Genomic DNA, 21,962 nt, shown 5'->3' with positions numbered 1-21,962 from the left:
CTTAATAAAAGAGGATCTTGATCACTCCCACTTCTCCCAAACTAACTTTCTAATACCATTAAAAGAATTTCATTTATATTTATGTAGTAGTGCTTTTCTAGAAATAATTTCACATAGGAAGTATTTTATAAACATAATTTAAAATATATTAATTTAGTAAAAAAAATCCACAAAATACACAATTACATCAATGAATATAATTTAATTAGTAGATTTCTCAGCAGGGCTACTCCCGATTATATCATCTTCCATCCTCGACTAGTTCAACATTGCTAGAATGCTCAAAATGTTGAAGAATGAGATCCTGGACAAACGTTTTGCAGCACGTTAAAGCATTATATGATCGGATGAAATAAATAATTAAAAAAAAAAAAAACCTAAACTGCGGACATGCAACTTGTTTGTTGATTTAAAGTGAGGGAATAAAATGGTGTTTGATGCTATCTTACAAAATACTACCTCCATTTTTAAACGTTTTAAGCGTTTCACCAACCTGAAAATTGTAAAAATCTAAAAGGAATACTTTACCCTCATTATTTTTCACCTCTATTCACAACACGAGCCTGTTATGGATAAAAAAACAAGCTGATTTTTTTTAGATTGCTGTGTTCTTGTTGCTGCTGATCATTGATCATACTTGCCCTCGTTTGTCCCATAAGGAAATTGTAACTATTGAAGAGTTAGCTGAAAATAAGCTGAAGCGTTATTGACGTTGGGTGAGCTTATGCTGCTTTAAAGACCGAATTGATCTCAACCTCCGAGATCAACAGCAATTGGAAATGGAAATACCCATATCTATATGTAATTTGCATAAAACAATGTTCAACCTAATTTGTTTAACTTTATTCCCCCAAAAAGAAATTTGTTTAGACCAAAATGAACTTCCAATGTTGCATAACCTTTAGCCAAATACACAATTAATTTTAGGATTGTTCCCATCCGATAACCATAATCTGCCAACTTACAAATCAGAAAATCATCTTTACAAAAAGATTGAACTTCGTCCTTACCAGAAACCCAGCAAAATCAAGCCGCACCACTGAGAAATAGGCTGACTTGGAGAAGTATCAACCGGTCAAATAGTCAATACAACTTGAAGAATTGTGGAGGCAATCCAAAACCAAGTAGATCCTTAAATGTCCCATCTTTTCTTAATCCGAAACATCAAAACAGAAGATTTTATGTCGTCTTGTGGCACTTGGAGCATGAATTGAACTTTCATCTTCATCGGAGCTGTTTTGGCTTTCCCTCCTTCATCTCCAACCTGAATGAAGCTAATGAGGTCACTAAGAGTTACAGATAATAGACTCATACTTCTCACGGAACCCACTATGATTCAGGACAATTTCTCTTCACACACTTCAGAGACTAGTTTCCCACTACTGAAATTTGGATTCTAATTTAACAGTTCTGAGATATATTAGGGTCGTCATGCTTCGGAACTACAACTAAACTTGTAGTACAGAGAAGATGATACTGAAATATTAAAATAAGAAATTTAGTTAAACTTTCTGGGAAACATATAGGTAAAGCAGTAAACCGTTTTACCTTAATGATATGCTATGGTTCAAGACATTTAAGGAGTACATTTATCCCTTATGTGCAGGAACCAGGAAGCAATGTCATGCGGTGCCTAAATGTAAAACCTCAAGGCAAATACAATACATGTTCGAAAACTATCAATAATTATAATCTGAAATGTAAGAGCTCATACTTAACTGTCAGCTAGTAATGCCTAACTGCACTGAGGGGAGGGATCAGGACGGTGTTAAGAAGCTAGCATTAGAAGTATGCAACTATATCGAATCATTAATATGTAAGTTCACTGACAGAGGCATATTAGAGAGTATTGTCTCAGGAAATAAACATAAAAAAGAGAATGCTAGTGTAAGCATGCATGTCACTGGCAAATTAAGCATGAATATTTGAGAAATGAAACCACTGTGTACAAACAACCAGGAATTAAAATCATATCATAACAAGGATGGTATCAATGATGTCGTGTATGAATTACATAATTGCAGAATGAGACACTTACCCAAAGAGATGCCCAGCCAAGGCGAACCTCTGAATCATAACCAGCTTTAAATTTGAAATCTTTACCATAGGTACGCTTATAGACAGCACTCCAATAGTTGGAATCACAATTGTACCAGTAACTATCCATAAAGTATTTTAAAAGTGACATCAGCTCAGAGACAATCTTATTTTTCTAATTAAAAATGGGCACTGAAATGCAAAAATATCAGAGTATACAATCACCTTATGAATTAGCTAAACAAACAGCCCAAGGTCACTGAAGGTTTATGTTAGGAAAAATAAGTCAGAATTAATGCAGGTTAATGTAAGGGAAAAATGAGTCAGAAACTCAGAATTGATGAGCAGTAGTAGACAGTTGGAAATTTTTTCAGTCCTGCAGGAGTACATACTCTTTCTCTTAAAATAGCAACACTCACCTTTGAATGGTTATTTTTTAATTGATTTAATTTTAAAATTAAAAAAAGTTATCAAATAAAGAAAATTAACCGGAAGCCAATAGATACTACAACAGTAATTGCCATTGGGCAACTATGTATTATACACTTATCTTTTATGGTGTGGGTAAGGTATTGTCGGGTAGTTTTAAGGGGTCTGTTCATGACGAATTTAGACAGAAGTTTGCTCGCTGTTTGTTGTATAGGAGTCTCCTTGTTAAGGGAAAACCCAGCAAAATTATAGTGTTCTTATAATTATTTCAATATTTTTCAAAGAAATATGTGTTCAGCCCATGAGTCCAACACAAGCAGGGATATATAGCAGTAGCAGCTATGATTGAAAAAAATCAGTTTACGTACTTTTGGTTTTAATTTTGCCAATGGCTGGGAATTTAGGATAACTTCAATTTAGGATGTACATATACTTCTAAATAGTAGCTGTGTTGTGTGGAATCAGTGTCAGATGCATATTTTTATTTGTTAGACATTATACAGACACCTCAAACACTTTTAGCCATATTCTATATTTTTTTTCTTAATTTTACTCTTTGAAGCTTTAGACCAATACAACTTGGAATACCATGTTACATTGATAAATTCTAGCATTTTATCAGGCTTATAATATCTCATCACCTTGTGGTCATTTTTAAAACATCCACTCTTTCCAGCAGAGTAGTCAATCTCGAATAGCGGCACGGAGCAACCGACCCCAAATACGCTATAGCAGCATAGTGAATAGCGAGATGGCCATGCTATTCTGAAGTTCTAAGTATTATTATACCTAATATAAAATTAATATCCAAAATAGAGAGAAATAAAAAATAGAGAAGGAAATAAGAAAACAGAGAATTGGTCAATCACTAGAAAATGTACAGGTTTGTCAGATGTTTTATTAGAGATGAAGAAAATGACCAGAAATGTTTGGATCTGTCGGAAGCTTCGCCGGAGATGAAGAAGATAATTGGAGAATGACTGTCACATTAGCCAAAGATGAAGAAAGATACCAAAAGCAAGAGAATGTTGCAGAGAATGTAGGTGGAGAAGAACGAACTAGAGAGAACTGAGAGATGAAAATAAAAACTTAGGGCTCGCGAGGAAGAAGATATAAGAAATGTAAAAAGGGGCCAAAATTCCAAAATTACTCCCATTTAAAGATGTCCAACGTTAAGAAAGGGAGGACAAAGTCAGGTTTTGGCCAAGGATGAAATAGCGGCCGCTATGGCTGCGATTCTCCCGTGATTTGGCCACTATTTGTGGCATGATGGCCGCTCAACTAAAACACGATGCTACGAGCTCCCCATAGCGGTGGCCTACCCCTCCTCTGCGTAGCGGCCGCTATTGACTACTATGCTTTCCAGTGATTGAGATTTTTATTTTTATTTTAATTAATTTTATACATTGTATTATTTTTTAGCTTACAATTATAAACATAAAATACTGAGTAACCTAAGAAGAACTAAACATAAATGTTCAACCACGTTAGGTACCATGAATACTGAATAAGCTTTTTTCCACACTGAATTACCACTGTACCAAACTATGTAAAAGCATAGACGCATAGACAAGTATAGAGCACAATCTCACCTGGAATGTTAATAATAAGAACAAGCTCACAAAGATTTTGATAGATATCCTCCCATATTCATGTACAAGCAAGGATGAGTAAATGCAGTGCATACATGAAGAGTGGTTTTGGATAGATTGTAACTTGGAATTGGGTGTAAATGAAGTGAGCGATTCATGAAGTATTTCAAGTTTGTTCATTAAATGCTTTGTTAAGTTTGGTTCTTTAGTTAAACAAACAAGTTTAAACATAAAAGAATATGATAAGAAATGATAGTATACGAAAGAATATTACAGTAATACCTAGAAGACCTTTGAATACACCAGTAAAGAGAATGAAATGCATGACTTTTAATCCAATAAAAAGGAGTCAAGAAAGACAAAAAAAACTTTAGACAAAGTTATTAAAAAAACCTTTTGATTAACCTAATTTCTAAAAATTTTGTTTTTTATTAAACTCAATGGCATTATGTGATTTATGTATTCGACCTCACCTAGTGGGATAAGACTTGATTGTTGTGTTACAATTTTTTTCAAAGAAATCTACAATCTTTATAATATAAATTTTTTTTTCCTAATCTTTGAGCATTTTCATGATAAAATTATATTTTATTACAATGTTATTTTACTTTTTAGCATAAAAATATTTATTAAATACTAAATTAATAAATAAAATTTTATTAAACAAGCTAATGAGCTAGGTTTAACCTTCAACATTTTTAATCAAACCAAGCTCAAGCTTTAAATTTGGCTTGTTTAAATAAATGAGTCAAACTTGACCATTCCTTATTTCATAAGCCAATCTCTACTCATTTACACTCCTAGGCTGGATGTTCCTAAGGCAGGATTCTCTCTAGGAGTCTATTCTGTATTTTATTTATTTTCTATTCTGTTTGTATTCCAAGAAATCCATAATTCTCTTTTGGTAAGGAGCTAATATACACTTGTTTTCAGTAAAATCAGCTCCAAACATATTTGAACTTGACAGCACATGACAAAATTTTAATACCACATTTAAAAAAAAAAATACTCAACCCAAGATTTTATAAGATAGATCAAAGATTATTGTTAATAAGCATGCGAGTAATAATGAAAACAATTCTTTTTCTTGGCATTTAGGGGATTCAACTGAAGATGATGCCATTTATCATTTCCAATTCCAAATGCCACATCTCTCTGTATTGGTAAAGACTTTTTTCTTGGCATTATTGGTAAAGATTTTATCATTTCCATTAGTCAAGAATCTGCAGTATGATAATAGTTGTAACCCAATAACTACAGCATACATTATGTTAGTTATAATCGCTTCAATGTATAACTTTTTTTCCCAGAATCAATTAAAAGAAACTTTACCATCTATAGAGAAATTGGCAAGTAACAAAAACAATGAAGATATAAATGAAGATTCATAACAGTGTGTTCTAACCTTAACTTGTCAGAAGGACCAAACCGACGCTTAAAGGCAAATGATAGAGCATTTGAAGGGAGCGAAAGTATTGGAAGAAATGACATTTCATCGTCCTGTATATATTTAAAATATTCAACGCTAAGCTCAAGGAAGTATTAAACAACCAAATACCAATGAAGGGCAAAATAACTGACACCTAAAACAATAAATTTAAGATATCTACAACAACACCAGAAAAGATAGTCACGATCACAAGAAAATTGGGATGAAGGGGAAAGTGATCAGTAACATCCAAAAACAATAATCCTAAAACCAATAAAATACCTTATAGCAGTATCTTAGTTTCAGTTCTTCGTCCTTGTACTGGGCAGCGCAGACCCCATTAAAAAATTGACCTTTAAGAATCCCACTCACTGACAACAAATTCTTGACCTCCTCCTCCTCCTCTTTCTCCTGTAGTGAAACCTCACCAACAGGAAATCTAAAGGTTGCTTTTGGCTGCAAATAGATTTCAAAAAAGAAAAGTATCAAAGATACAAGTATGTTTGTGTGTTCAGTTTCTATTTTATTGGTTTCAAAGATACGATAAAAACATGGTAACACAAACCATTCCAACAGATGGAACTGGTGTTGATAGTTCAAGTGCATAGCCAGGGTCAGCGACATTTGCAACCATGGTAACCTCTCCTTGTTGAGCCTTAGTAAAGGAAAGCGCACAGAAGTGAGAATATGAAGAATAAACAAACAAACAAATAAATATATAGAGAGAGGAGGAGGGAGATGCAGAGGTATGACCTTGACATCATGAGCGGCAGAGAGTTGCAATCTGGGACCAACATCGATGGAGGTCTTAACAAGAGCATTATGGTCTTCGAGGTCGTAGTGGAGGCTAAGGTGCTTGGATACGAAGCTGAATTGAGGTTCCGAGACATCGCCTTTACTGTTATTGTGGAATGAAAACTTGAACTTGGCAAGGCTGTCCAACAACTTACAAGAGATTTTATGGAAGAAGAATGCGCTTTCACTATCGAACTCACTTGTAATTCTGAGGGATGGCCTCCTTGGAAACGAGAAGATGGGTCGCTTCTGAGGCTGTGGCTCAACAGACGGGGGAGGTGGGGGTGGGACCATGATGTAATTAGGGTTTTCAGCTCCTGCTTCCATCTCCACCATCCACTCTCGTTATCTTTCTTCTTACTTTCAATTCAAATTATCACCCATCGCCAGTCCCCTTTACTTGTAAGGCTGTTGGCTCATCCAAATCAACGGATGCCCTCGCCAGCTTGATTTCCTTTAATTTTATTGGTTCAGACTTTCTTCGTGGAAAAAAAAGTTAAAATAAATAAAACCTCACTTTTCGGTTTATGAAATATATTTAAAATTTAAAATTTTAGTTTCTAAAATTAACTTAATCACAGTTAATTAATAATTTATTATATTAAATGACATTTGACAGATCATGCTCTAGTTGACGAGTGTAGAAACATAAAACTAGTATTTCTGATAATATGAAACATTTTTAGTTTTATTGTTATAATTTTTATAGTAATATTAATAAAGTTACATAGCTTTGAAAGAATCTTTAGAGTTTGTTTGAACGAGATATTTGAAGTGAATAATTCAATTTTTATAAGATTTGAAACTTTCTGTTAATTTTTTTTTGGGTAAATAATTTTCATATAATTTAGAATTTTAAAGAGGAATTTTAATAAACTAGAAGTAGGAAAATTAGACTTCCAATGAGAATTTGGAATTTGTTGGACTAGCTCACTTTGTCGGTCGTTGGATTTTCACTTCTTTGTCCCATTGTCTTACGGTCTTGTTTTTTGGTTGTGTTGCGCTCCCTCTTTCTCAGACCCTGTTTTTTGGTGAAATATTTTGTCTTCCTTTGTTAAGTGAAGATGTTGTCTATATATTTTCTTGTTCTTGTGTTCCGCTGATTCTTTTTAGAGCAATGTTTGCTTCTTATATACTTGTGCGCTTCAACAAATTTAACAGATGTAGAATAATTTCATTTAAGCTTTAATATCTTGTTATAAAAAAAAATTAGGTGCCATTAGCCTCCTTTTAAAATTAAACAATTTCATTCTTTCATTAATTTGGTTCTATCTAAGATCCTCAAAACTATTATTTTTATCCAATTTTTTGTATTTTTTTTATAGACTTATGGTATAAAATAATTTTAAATATTTAGAAGTAAAAAAGTTTAGTGAAAATTTAATAAGTTTTGAAAAATTTTATGAAATGAGATCTTAGAATTTAAAGAAACAAGATTTTAAATTTTGCATATTTTGATTGAAAATTGATATTTTAATTTGTGAATTTTGAGTAAATGATAATTTTAGACTTTTAAGAATGGTTAAAGAATGTTCTCAACGATATCAAAGACCAAGGAAAAGAATGCAGATTGATTGAAAAGAACAAGAAAATTTATGATTTCTTATGGTAATAAATTAAATTAAACATGACATCAAGAGATTGACGATTAAAAAAATTGTGAAAATAGAATAGGGAGCCAACAAGAGGTGAAAAAGATGGCAGAAAAACGTGATAGAGAGTAAACTATGAAATAAATAAGAGACATAATAAAAATTAAGATTACTTTTTGAAAGTTAAAATAATTTAACAGATAATTATTTAATTATAATGTTAAAAAAGAAGTATGAGTTGGCAAGATATAATCGGATGTCTGTGTAAAATAGTTTTACATTGCTCGTAGTTCAAATTGTGAAAACCAGAAATAAGCTCATTAAGAATAAATATGTTGTTTCACATAATATTTTATTTAATAATTCTATCATCATTATGATAGACTTTATAATGAATATATTTTAGATAAACGTAAAGGAAAAAACAATAATAATGGTGATAAACATTACGAGGAAGTAGGCTTCCACTGGTTAATGTTTTTTAGTGTATCTTTGGGAGAGTTTGTCTGTGAAGGAACTTAAAAAAAAAAAAAAAACTCTGTCAAGAAGCTTTAAAAATTTATTTCCTCAAAACAAAAATGAACTAAAACTGACCAACACATCAGTCAATAGGAAGGGATTATGACAACCTAACCTGTTCTAAGACTTAAAGCACCAACAGCTTTTGGATGTTCAACAACTTAAAAAACCCTTCTATACTGTGCATGTGTCATTGACATTTCCCTCCTACCATTTACGCATTTTTGGAATGTCCAAAGTCATAAACCACGTAAGTGGAAGTATGGAACTATAAAATTTCTGAAACTAATCTATGTAGTTAGCTTATTTGATTTCTTCTAGCACTGTTGGATTTTGAGTCAGTTCGTACTGTAGTCGCTGAGAAGCAGTGGCGCACTTGGATTTTCTGGCTAGAAGTTTGAACTGAAAAACTGCCTTGAACATGAATAACCAGACTGACTTCCTTATCTCGGGTGTCTTCACTCCACCAGGTCTGTGGTATGCCATCTGCAGATTCTTCTGAGGTATGAAGATCTTCATGACGGACTGAAACCTCTACATTTTGCTCAGGTTTAATTACGCCCGCAGCTGGAGTTACCTAAGTTAAGGACATAAAAAATACCACGGTTGTCAATAGGTAAATTCCTGGCAGTTCAAATAAGTCAACGAATCCAAAATGCTAAGTCCCGTCGTTCAATAGCCAAAATCCCTTGATTTGCGTGCTCCATCTCTCGCACTCTCAACCGACATATCACGTTAGATTACAAGAAAAAATTCATACGATATATCTCCAAGGCAAAAAGAAGCAAACCTTATTTAAACAGCCAAACCGATCCTATTTTTATTTGAAAAGCTGTATTTAAATCCAAACGTCAAAATTAATCTTAAACAACTAAATTATTTATACTATCCCAAAAGGGGGAAGGAAGTGTAAATGAATATATTCTGATAATTAAAATATAACAAAACAAAATATAGTAAAATACATTAAATAAAATTGAAAAAACTTTGTTTTTATAAAATAATCATCACAAAATAAGGATATGATTAGATATCCTGATATATATAACGTAAATTAGGATTGATTCTGTTGTACCTCTAGTGATTATAAATAGAATTCATATGTGAATATGGTATTATCGTATTAGTAGTTTAGGTTTTTTCTCTGATATCTGTTACTGTTGCAGTAAACAGTGTCACAGTTCTGTGACTCTTGTGCTGGTGTGACCTTGCGACCAGCACCCCCATCCTCCGGCGACCACTGCTACTTGCTCGCTGTCCCGATCCACTGCCGCAAGCGCTGCCTCTCTGCTGCGTGCCACTCGCGCTCGCACAGAACTGCTCTCATATCGTTTTCCAGCGCGACCCACTTGCCAGCAACTTTTCCGGCGCATTCCCCACCCTCGGGGCTTCTGTCCAGCCCCTTTTGCAACGTAATTCTTATGGCTTATGCAGGTTCCTCTTCCAATGCTATAGAGATATTTACGAAGTCCCGCTTATTCCATGTGAAAAATTAATTGGGACAGCCACCTACAGTACCTGGGCTGTTTCTGTACAGTTGTGGTTTCAAGGCCAATGCACAAGAAGACCACTTGACTCAACAGGACAAAGATATTCCCGACAAGACTTGCTACGATGTCTGGACAAAAACCAAGAAGATCTATTCCAACGATGTTCATCATCTCTACACAACGGTTTCCCACCTAATTTCTATTGAGTTGGAAAAATGGATATGTAGACTTGTGTCGGTAAGCTTGATCGTTTAATTGCTGATTTTGTTACCCTCGTGCCATCTACTAGTGATGTCGCGACTCATGCTGACCAACGCAACAAGTTTTTCACGGTACATGCTATTGTTGGTCTTCCACCAGAACGTGACTCGATGAGCAATCAAATCTTATTGGAGACCATTTCCCTCCTATGACACAGTTAGTGAACAACCGTTGCATCTTTCCACATCTCGTGCCTTTGGCCGCTCGCCCATCCCTCTTTCTGCTTCCTCTGCTCTAGTCTCCCACTCTTCTCATCGTGATGGGCAAAGTGGGAGCCGTGGTGGTCATCGTCGTGGAACTCACCGCACTTGTTGCAACCGGTATGATCTTATTGAAGCTGAATGTCGCCCCAAGGCTCGTCAACAGCCTAAGCTTGCTAATGTCGTTCATGTCGATCCATCTGCGACCACTAAAGATTTTACTATTTCTGCAGCTGACTACCATGATCTTTTGCAGTTCAAGGCAGCCCAACAACCCACCTCACCTGTTGCCGCTGTTGCTCAGTTTGGTAACCCTGTAGCATTTGTTTCTCAATCTTCCTCTCTTGGCCCTTCGATTCCTTGACTCCTGTGATTCGGATCATATGTTTGGTAACAAATTACTTTTCTCTCATTTGCCTTTTTTGGATTCACTTCCTTGTGTTACCTTGACAGATGGATCTTAAATTAAAGTTTAGGACATTGGTCAAACACATCCCCTTCCTAACCTTTTCTTAAATTTTGTGCTTTATGTCCCGGGTTGTTCTTTCAATTTAATATCCACAAGCAAACTTAATCGCACTCTTTACTCTGACCTTTTTGTTAACAACTTTGTTCTTGTTCAAGATTGGCGAACTGTATAGTCTAGAGGGGTTATACCAACTTCCACTGCCGGTTGCCTTGGTTGCCTTGTGTGTCTCTGATGCCTCTCAAACTCCTGAGCATTAACGGTTAGGTTATCCTAATCTTAATAAATTGTGTCCTTTGATTTGGTTCACTCATCAAACATTTTGTACTCCTATGCCACAACCAAATAGTGTTGTTGAAAGAAAGAATCAACATTTGGTCAAAATTGCTCGTACTCATCTTCTTAATAGTGTTCCTTTTCCCTTCTGGGTGATGCGATTCTCATTGCATATCATCTTATCAACCACATGCCTTCTTCTGATCTTTAAAATCAGGCTCGCTATTCTCTCTTGAATCCTCAATAGTAACTCTATCCTATTTTTGTTTGTGTCTTTGGTTGCACATATTTTGTTTTCATGGTCTCACTCAAAGATACACTATCTACCAAAGCTCTCAAATGTGTTTTACTTGGCTATTTACAGCTCTAAAGGGTTATCATTGTTTTTATCCTCAGCTACAACAATATATTATTTCTGCTATTTATGGCTCTCAAATGTGTTGTTCTAGCTCTAGCCACAAGGATATATTATTTTGGCAGATTTTTGAGATATGCCCCTTCATTTTCTCTTTTGTTGTTTCTAGTGCTGACTTTACAGTGAACATCCTTGATTTTCCTCCTATTGTTTTGGCTCCAAATGTTGCTTCTACTCGACCTCCTTTCCTTACTTACCAGCAAACGGTCTCAAATTTTAGAAGTGCTTACTAATCTTGATCCTCCAGCCTCATCTTTGACTCCCCTTAAACCAACATCACACGCACCTCATTGAGTTATGCAATGGTATTCAATCTTCTTGCAATCTTAATCCTCTCTATGCTTATTTATCATGATCATTTACCTCCTTTGTATTTTTCCTTTGCCTCTTTGGATTTTATGTCTATTCCTAAGTCTACAGGTGAAGCTATATGGCTTATCCTGGTTGGCAATTGGCGCCAGGTGATGTTGGATGAAATGGCTACTCTATATTCTAGTGACAGTTAGGACATTGTTCCTTTACCTCCTAACAAGATTAATGTTGGTTGTCGTTAGGTTTATGCCATGAAAATTGAACCTAATGGTAATATTGACTAAATCAAAACTCGTTTGGTAGCTAAGGAATATTTTGGTCTAGATTATGGGGACATTTCTACTTCTATGGCCAAAATCATTAACAATGCACCTAGAGGAGGGCTATTATATGAAAGTAAAGGTAATGAAATCACTTGTTACTTTGATGCTGATTGGGCAAGATTATTATAAGACAAAAGATCCATTTTAGATAGTGTTCTCATTGGAGAAACTTGATTTCATGGTGGGGTAAAAAGCAAAATATAGTTGCTAGATGCAGTGCAAAAGCTAAATATCGTGCTATAGCAATAGCTATATGTGAACTTACATGGCTTAAGCAACTATTCAACAACTAAAATTGGAGACATATAGGAAGAAAAACTTATTTGTGATACTCAAGTTGTACTCCACATTGCGTCAAATCTGGTCTTCCATAAATAAATCAAACACACATAAATAGATTATCACTTTATAAAAGAGAAGGTGCTTTCAAGAGAAATCACATCTAATTTTGTGCAATCTAATGATAAGTTAGCTGACATGTTCATTAAATCCCTTAGAGGCTCTCGTGTTGATTACATTTGTGACAAGTTTGGCTCATAAGAGAGAGTGTTGGAAAACAATCATCACAAAATAAGGGATACAATTAGATATCTCATTAAATGTAACTATAAATTAGAATTTATTTTTATTATTTTGTATTTATGATGGATTTTGTTGTACTATCTGCGTGATTATAAATATGATTTATGTGTGATCATATGGCACACAACATTCATACACTTTCTCTCTATAGTTTTATTGTCTGCCCAATATGATGCTGACTTTTATTCTCTCTTAGCAATTGAATTTAAAAATAGAAAATGTAAAATATTACTTTTAGTATATTAATGAATATTTTAATCCCTTAACAAATTATAAAATTCATTTGTAAAATTTTAAAATCAATAATGCAGGAAATTTAGTGTCTTTAAGATAAATCAAAATTAGTTAATGTTTTCATTGGATGGTAGTTGACGAGAAGGGGCATGAGCCTGACTACATGGAGGCCTTCCATAAGATCTCAATGGTCCCACTCTAGGAAAAATTGATTTAAATTTGAGTCCTTGGAAACTAAACCATTATCTAACTTGATAATTAAGGAAGGGATAACCATAAGAAGCATGAAAAAAGAACTACATTCATGGAAGGAAATATAACTACTCTGCAATTTTAACAAAACGGTCATTTTCTTTTCCATTTACAAAAAAGGCATCCTAATGTATGTTAACAACCATGAATTTTAGTAGATTACAGGTAGAAAAATCAAATATAAAATTGTACACACGTTAAATTCTGTTTAATGATTTTTATGTAAGAATAATCTTTTCTAATTTTAAAAATTTGTTTATTTATTTATTGTCTAAGGGGAGACTCAAATTAAGCCTGACAGGAGGGAGGGGGAGAAGGGATGAGGAAATGGTGGGAAAGTGGAGGAGCATATATAGTAAGGGATCAAACCCATGCACTCACAACTTTGCACGTGCAGGAGAGTAGGATGTGCATCTACTAAATATTTCTTTGCCAACTGTCAAGCAAAAAAGAGACTAAGTAAAAGATACTGTACCTCAAGCCATCTGGGAAAGCCAAAAGCACCTCTTGGGCTATAATCAGGTGCTTGTCCGTCATTCTTGACTATAGATTGGCCATCACAAGTGATCTTATATATAGCCTTATCCTTTGTACTTCTGTTTGTAATAAGCAACAACGAAGTTTCCTGGTTTTGTAGGACTATACTGTTTGGGCTAACAGTGGCTTCTGGAACATAACATAAATCTTCAAGAATAGATCTGATTTTCTCATTTGATTTCATAATTAACCCAAACTCCTTTCTCCTTATTGATCTATCAACATGAGAAATCTTTACATTGAATTTACACCGGACAGGTTTGTGATCACTATCAGTCACATCCATGCAAGCATCATACCTGTTAAATAGTTTCAGTGATGACAAACTGTAGCCAATAGGAAAAACAGAAAGCAAAGGTGACCATGTAACGTACTGTAAAATTGATGACACAACAGGGCAGTCTAAATTGCATTCAGAAACTGGAGCTGACCGAGTATCACGATATATTATTCTGTCACACCAGGCAGGAATTCGCTTTTTCTCTCCAGAATCGTATCCTGAAAGAATATATGACAGTTGGGTCATTGTCATTTTTCTTACTTAGCAATAGTAACCAAGTAACACTCCATTAAGTGCATGCTGACAGCAGATCACACTAAAACTATCATGTTCATTGAGTTAATAACTTTTAATCTTAGATAGTGAGGGACCAAATGAATTCAACGTCTAACAAACAGGCACCAAAAGCAGCGCTGGACATGTCATCTATGTACCTCCTAAACCTGCTTGGTGCCTCTCGAATTTATATGTTGGAGGAAATTTGATAAGTGCTTCCCGCATTCCCTGGAAAACTTTTCCAGCTTTCATCTCTGCCCTGAGCTGATCCTTTTCTCTGAGCCAATCAAAGCATCTTTGAGAGACAAAGTCCCTGGCTTCATCATAAGATATACCAAAAAGCCGATAGTTGAAATCACCAAAAAATACCACCATATCTGCTTCAGATAACTCAGGTTTTGCTTCTTCAGCGCTGACACCCATAGCCTATGAAACGCACAATGAAGGCCACTGTTATATATAATATAAATAGGGAAATTTTGTATATAGAGAAATTATGTAATTATAGTCATCAAGTAATTAGCATGATTCTAAGCAACTGTAGATCATGTATTTATTGTATATTTATTGTGCTCTAAATAGTTAGCTCCACTGTGTATTTATTGTATATTTATTGTGCTCTAAATAGTTAGCTCCACTGTGTATTAAGACACGGATTCATCCTTTTCATCTTGTTTCTCTCATCTCTCTCAACAGCCACAAACTGTTATGATAAAGATATTGATGGAAAGGTATGGAGATGAAGATAATCAAAAGCTGAGTTGTTAGAATAAGACTCACATTTGTACCACGAAGCATATGAACAGCGGTAGAGACGCCAGCTGTAACAGAGAGGACCAATGGCAAGCCAGAAGAGTAAAGTAGCCAAAATAAATATGTGGAGAAGGCAAGAGAGCAAGACAAGAACAGGTATGGTACCATACCAGCTGCAGTATTAAGTAGGTTGGATGATCGGCTGAACACCATATTTCGATAAATGTGATCAAAATCAGCATTTCGCCGATTAACTGCTTCCAAATGTGCAGCCAAGTGACAATTCACAAAGCACATTATCCTATCATACACTCTGATTCTCAAACCCACTCCGCCCTGCTTGAACAATTTTGCCATGTAATAAGATTTCATTTTAATGAAGAGACAAATCAATGTTCGTAAGTGAAAAAAGATCATTAGCTCTTTCTTTTTTCTTTTTTCTTCTCAATCTAGTATTTGTACATGTAACGTCAATATGACTTACATACCAAAAAAGAATTTGAAAGCCCCACATAGCGGTAACTTATTGTTGCAACAGCAATTACTAAAGCAATAAAAAGAAAAGGCAATCTATGCCCCCTCGTCATTTCTTCCATGATCAATCTTTCATATGTACTTTCTTGTCTCATCACTGCTTTATCCTATTTAGAATTATTAATCAACCATCCTTACTTTCCTTTTCATTTTTGTTTTCTTTGCTGACAAAATAGTATGATTTGGTAAGATAGACATCACACAAAATAACACCCCTAATCAGCAATATATAAATAGAAATAATATGCCCAACTCCCTAACCATGATCAAGATACGAGGAAATCATATGAATGAAATTTCACAATTCGCTTTCAAGGGTAATCAGAATAACTAGATATATACATGATACAAATAAGTTATTACAGAGAAAGTTTTAAATGATTTGAGCCTTACCAACTTGAACTCCGTATTAACAAGTGGCTCAGATCATAATGACTGATAAACTTTAACAGAATGGTACTGCATTCCATTGGCATTACTAAGGTACCACATTCTTATAAATAAGTATTAAGTAGTCAGGGAAACTGATACAAACCTTATTACCAATTGCGCGTCCAAAACCACATGGGATTGCTCCAGCATCAATGTCCCCAACATGTGTTCTAAGATTCTTTCTTACCCTAATTGAGAAATGTCAACTCATAAGAATGGAAACAATATAGGAGATCTAAGATGCCTTTCCATAAAGAAGAAAACAGGAAAAGGAGACACTAATTGGTTTAATCTGGAACACAGTGTCATTACAATCACTCACCAAAGAGATATAAGCAAGCCAGCAAGCTGCCTAGAACCCATACGCTCAAAAGCTTTTCCTTCTTCTAAGGCCTTTCCTATTGTGTCTAGCCACCACTGCCCCATTGCACTTCCTTCAAGACCTACCTACAATTGTGATATAGGCGGTGAATGCATGGATAGAATTTGCACATTACATAATATAAGTTGTTCCAGAGATTTATATATACATAATACTTGATGAGAAAATACATTTCCAACCACTTGGAAGTATCAATACTGTACAGTAGTAGTAAACAAATAACTTTAAGTGAGAATTTAAGATAAACAAACATAAAGATGGATCAAGTTCCTTGTTTTGTTTTCAACATCAACTTTAGCAAACATAGTACTGTATGACACAAGTACAAAGGAAAATGTACAGACACTACAAAATTTAACCCATTTTAAACTTAGTATCAGGATAGTTATTATGATAGGCACTTTGGAGGGGAAGACTATTTGGATACAGGCTATCACCATATTGTTTATAATCCAACTCCTGTTATTTCCACCAATCAGAACAGTCATTTTTTTCCTTCTCATTTCATATTAGTGTAAAGCAAACAAGCTTCAGTTGGCAAACAATAATTAAATGGTCAAATAAAGCTGGCATATGAATGAAATCTTACAGTTTCTTTTGCGGCAGACATTGCAAGAAAACCAGCACCCATCTCCACTTCTTGCAAACCAACAACAACAATGCCTACATCTGATACAATGGAACCCAACCATGAGGAAAGTGAATCCTGAGAAGCTCTACCTTGACCGACATTCCATGTACCAATCAAAATTCTGACATTGTGCCGCCTTGAATAAATAAGTTCCTTTGCAGCGAGCTCCGATCTTATCATGTTGTCAACAGGACCAGGAGATGCAATATTCCACCCGCGTATGCCACCATGAGTAGCCAAGCTATAAACATAATCACTACCGACAGCCAATTTAATCACTGGACCATTATGAGCAACCCACGCTGCAATTAAATTGCCTTCTAGGTCCAGTACTTGGATAATACCACTCACATAACCTACATATATCCGTGTTCCAAAAGTGCAGAAACATTGGACAGCACAAGGATGGCAATTAAAATCTTGCATACGGGTCCCACTTCCATCCCATTGCACGAGTAAGCCATTGGTACATCCACTCCAAATCATTCCATCGCCTGTTTGCACAAGAGCTTCTGTTCTTTTAGTATCTTCAACAAATGCCCCAGCTCCCTTGGTTGCAACTCGACGCACAGCATCAGCAGCTCCCATTATAGCATTACGGGAGCGCTGTAGAAAGCTAGTACCCTGGGATTTCTCCTTTTTTGAGGTGGAAACGAACTTGACCTTCATTTCGTCTTCTACTGCTTGATCCTGCTGCTGCACTGATGACATGTCAACTCGATTTTCCACCTGACCATCAATGTTAAATACTTTCAGAAGCTCCTTTGTACGAGCATCCCAGAGTGAAAAGGATAAAGGACCAGCGCACCAGACTCGACCTCTAAGGTGATCACTGAGCAAACACTTGACCTCTTGAGAAGATATGCTGCAGACGCCATTAATGGTGACCTGACTTCGGAGGTCTATGAATGACCTCTCAACGAGTAACGCTGCCATGTGTCGTTCTTCTGGAGACAAGGAAAGAGATTTTTCCACGGATTCCCATGGCCAGATCTTAATTACACCCCCTTCCGAACCTGACCAGAGATCGCCATAGGAACTTATGACCATGGAAAGAACGGGACCTCTGTGAGCCTGCCAAGAAAGACCTTCCTTAAAGGGGGTAGCAAAAAGTTGATCCATTTTCCAAGACCTAATCTTGCCATCTTTGTGGCCACTCCAAACCAACCTATTCCCGTTGTCGACGGTCAAACATAAGGTAGGAGAGGTGTCCGCTGATTCATAAAATGGCGCAGCGTCCTCATCGCCCCTTCTTACCTTTCCACCAAGACCGGTACCAGGTTCGTATGCGTTTTGAAACTCCCACACCCTCACCCCACTTTCCTGACCAGCCCACAATTGTGTTTCGGTACAAGCAATGTTCCTCAGGAATTTGCCCACCTGAGTCTCCCTTAAAGGGTGTGGCCTTAACTCAAGGCATGGAGGTCGCCCCGGATGAACGGACGCTCTAAAAGGAGCCTTAAAGATCCCAGTTCCGCCCCCGCTGCCAATAAATTCCTGCAACGGCTGATATTGACACGAATCACCGCTTTCAATGTACTCATCATCACCACCAGGATTTGTCGAGGATGAGTGCGAAAATATGTCGTCGTCGGAATCGGAGTCGTAAAACGAAGATTCAATGTTATTGGATATACGGCTATCGTCCAGACTATGTTTTCGGACTTGATGGTAGCGTTTGTGTGTGGAGGTACCTCGTAGCTGCTGGCTGTACGAATGGGCTTTGCGGTGAGGTGGAAGAGAGGTCAAGCCGGCCAAAGACTCCTTGTCCTTCTCATCGTCGTCGATTCGATCGTCCATGGTTCACTAACTAGGAGTTGGTTGTTCCAAGTTAAAGAGGGAGGAAGGAGGATTGGTATTGATGTCAACAAATTTGCAGGTGCAGCATAGAGAGGGAAAGAGAAAATGAAGAATGAGGGAAAGGGTCTAAAGGGGTTGCCGAGAGAGAGGGAAGCACGTATGAATTTTGACGAGCGGGAAGTAAGGTGTGTCATACTTGAAGCTTAAGGACAGGAGTCACTCGTTTCCTTTCTTTTCTTAACACATTTGATTTCCCCCATCCACCACTCACCAGAGAATGAATGAATGGGATCATGCAAGGCCCGGAAAAGCTTTGGGAACTACCGGTAAGTATTATAAAATTTTTAAAATTTAAAAATTGATTATAATAGTCTTTTAAGATATATTATAATTGATTGATAAAGGTAATATAAATATAAAATAAAATAAAATATATTTGTAAATATATTTAAATAAGAAGATTGATGTCAAATGTTATTTATTTTATTTATATAAAACACATTTTAACTTACAAAATACTTTAATTAAGTTTTTTTAAATATTAATTATATGATCTTTTTCTTTGAATTTTGTCAAAATTGTTTTATTTATTTTCTTTCTTACTTATCATTCATTTCTTTTCAATTTTTTAAACTTCAACAAAAATATTTTTTTTTAACAAAAATATAATAAAATAATCTTTAATTTTTATAGTTTGATTCTCTTTAAATTTTTCATTTAAAAAAAATTATTTTTTAAATATTATCCACTATCTTTATTAAAACTCTTGTACTTTAATAATTATATAGATTTGAATTCATTAAATTAGTAATTTATCACGTATATTAGAAAATGTGTATGAAAGTTCTAATCTTTCTCTATCAACATAAAATTTATCAATTAGTTTTACAAAAAATAAATAATTATTTTGTTAAAGTTCAAAAAGATGGGTAAGAGAAGAAAAAATATTTTTTTTATCAAAGTGTAAAAGAAAGAAAAAAAATGTGTTGTGGGAACGGAGAGTAAAAGAAAGAAAGAAAATATAATTAAAAAATTATCAAAATATATCAAATTTTGATTGAAGTTTACATGAAAGAAGAAAATAAATTAAAAACTTTTTTAAACAAATAATGTTTAAAGGTTATAGATTTAATGCTCTCTAGAAAGTATAATTAGTGTAGTTGAATCATTGAATTTATTAATTATGAATCTAATAGGTATTAATTATAATTAAACTTTTTTTAGTAGACTTGTTTAAGTGTGTTATCCAATAACTTCTTTTAATATTTAATTTATAATATTTAAACATAAACTATTTATACTTAATATCATAAATAGTTAACAATATGTAACAATATAATCTATTTTTAACCCTTGAAACTGAATATGAATTTAATAAGAGTATAATTAGAAATATCAATGAATCTAAAAGTTCTCTAAACCAATTTTTATTCCTATTTCTTATAGGAGTATTAAAACTAGCTTTTCATGGGCTCCCTCTAATACTTTTATCAACATTAAGGATGAATTTAAAATTTTAATTAGCCTCCCAACAAACCTAACGCTTTAAGTAGACTTAAGATTGCTACACTTACTTACATAAATAAAATTGATTGGTAAACTTTATAACATTAAATATAATTTTATAAACTATGATTTTTTTTCTTTAGAAGTGTAATCAACATCCTAACCCTTCATACCCAACATAGTATAGCTAAAAATAAGAAAAAATTACTTTTATGTTGGGTCATGATCTAATTGCTAATATACAAGTAAATATCAAATCTTTTAGTCCATATATCTGCACAAACCTAAAATTTCTTAATTGTCATACAATGTTTGACACATTAGAGTGTCCATAGTATAAGTGTGATGCCTTGAGTAAAGATTGAAAACACCAAATTTTTATGACGCCTTAAATAATTTGTAGGAAACATATCACAACAAATAAGCTAAATTAGGAATTTAATTTTTTTTAGCACAAGGAAAGCGTCGAATGTAGGTTTAGTTGTATAAGTTCTCTCCAAATTTCTTGACCAAATTCATTAACCTCAACATGACTACCAATTGACAAGTTAGATTAATGAATGACTGAAGTAATTGATATTGGTATCAAAGTGATAATTTAAGAAAAATTTCACATCTATTGGGTTCAAATATCCTTAACATGCAACTCTATAAATGAATGTTGACATAGAAAGTGTAGTCACATAATTTTTTCAATCACGTCTAGTTATAATATCACAATGAAATTTGTTCATTATCAAGTCAAAAAGTAAATTCATCCCTCCTAATATTTGTAGCTTTTTTTACTTGCTTGCCAATAGTACCCTAGAAAATCCCTCAAAGTTCGAGAGTCTAAACAAATTAGAATAATAGTCTAAAATAAGGGTTCTCCACATGTATTATTTTTATTGTAATTTACCAAATTATTTTTCTTTGCATATTTTTCTATAGACAATTGGACCCTAAAGTTTGTCTTTTTTGTTCATTATATCCTAAACTCTTTTACTCAATAAACTCACATTAGGTCTCCTTGTTGTTTTTAAACCAAGTCCACCATCTTAGCTTTTATTAGTGATTATGTCTTAGTTCATCAAATTAATTCTTTTTTCATCATTATTCTTATAAAAAAATTACACATATTTATCAACTGAGTGACAAATTGATTAAGATAGCTAATATAATTATAAATAGTATTTTAAAATTATCATAATAATTAACTTAGTCAAAATTAAATATTTTGCTATTCAAAAGTTTAAATACTTATTAAAAAAATAAAATAAATAATAAAATAAAGATAAACTTTGTTTATTTTTAATCATTAATATGAGCTAAAATATAAGTTTGATATTTTATTAAATTAACATTCAAAAGAGTCACAATACTGAATTAGTCAAAAAAATTTTTAATAATTCTGATTTGGAAACATTTATCTTTGATAAATAAAAATATATAATCAACAAAAAAAAAATATAGATGATATAGCACCATTTTTTACAAACCTTAACTCAATATCACTAATTACTTTTCACATTACTATACCTTTTATTTTTTTTATATTTTATTCTAAATAAATAATCTAATAATTGTTTTATAAAAATAAATTACCTAACAAAAATCCGTGTAATAGAATGAGTTAGTCTTCCTTGAA

At 34.1% G+C, this 21,962-nt stretch overlaps 2 protein-coding genes across 6 annotated transcripts; both read right to left on the bottom strand.

Moving 5' to 3' along the window:
- Positions 1-783: 783 nt before the first annotated feature.
- LOC113846298 (outer envelope pore protein 37, chloroplastic) lies at positions 784-6,703 on the bottom strand. 4 transcript variants are annotated; one of them, XM_027474387.1, is made up of 6 exons: positions 6,241-6,703; positions 6,053-6,142; positions 5,770-5,943; positions 5,464-5,558; positions 2,039-2,159; positions 825-1,264 (listed from the first exon to the last, which is right to left on the bottom strand). In XM_027474387.1, the coding sequence occupies exons 1-6, from the start codon at positions 6,616-6,618 to the stop codon at positions 1,133-1,135; spliced, it is 990 nt and encodes a 329-aa protein (XP_027330188.1). In that variant the 5' UTR covers positions 6,619-6,703; the 3' UTR covers positions 825-1,132. The 4 variants fall into 4 exon arrangements, with proteins under 4 accessions (XP_027330187.1, XP_027330188.1, XP_027330189.1 ...); XM_027474388.1 differs by having other exon boundaries at positions 870-1,476; positions 6,241-6,656; XM_027474389.1 differs by having other exon boundaries at positions 905-1,796; positions 6,241-6,655.
- A 1,715-nt stretch (positions 6,704-8,418) lies between these two features.
- On the bottom strand, positions 8,419-19,133 carry LOC113846297 (type I inositol polyphosphate 5-phosphatase 12-like). 2 transcript variants are annotated; one of them, XM_027474384.1, is made up of 8 exons: positions 16,988-19,133; positions 16,339-16,463; positions 16,120-16,204; positions 15,078-15,386; positions 14,456-14,723; positions 14,116-14,239; positions 13,680-14,040; positions 8,419-8,970 (listed from the first exon to the last, which is right to left on the bottom strand). In XM_027474384.1, the coding sequence occupies exons 1-8, from the start codon at positions 18,827-18,829 to the stop codon at positions 8,692-8,694; spliced, it is 3,393 nt and encodes a 1,130-aa protein (XP_027330185.1). In that variant the 5' UTR covers positions 18,830-19,133; the 3' UTR covers positions 8,419-8,691. The 2 variants fall into 2 exon arrangements, with proteins under 2 accessions (XP_027330185.1, XP_027330186.1); XM_027474385.1 differs by lacking the exon at positions 8,419-8,970 and having other exon boundaries at positions 13,478-14,040; positions 15,078-15,118; positions 15,221-15,386; positions 16,988-19,081.
- Between the last annotated feature and the right edge of the window lie 2,829 nt (positions 19,134-21,962).

Source organism: Abrus precatorius, unplaced genomic scaffold (genome assembly GCF_003935025.1).
Source record: "Abrus precatorius isolate BTA unplaced genomic scaffold, Abrus_2018 Scaffold8, whole genome shotgun sequence".
NCBI lineage: Eukaryota > Viridiplantae > Streptophyta > Magnoliopsida > Fabales > Fabaceae > Abrus > Abrus precatorius.
Note: the sequence above shows the minus strand (reverse complement) of the source record. Positions and strands in the feature narration are given on the sequence as shown.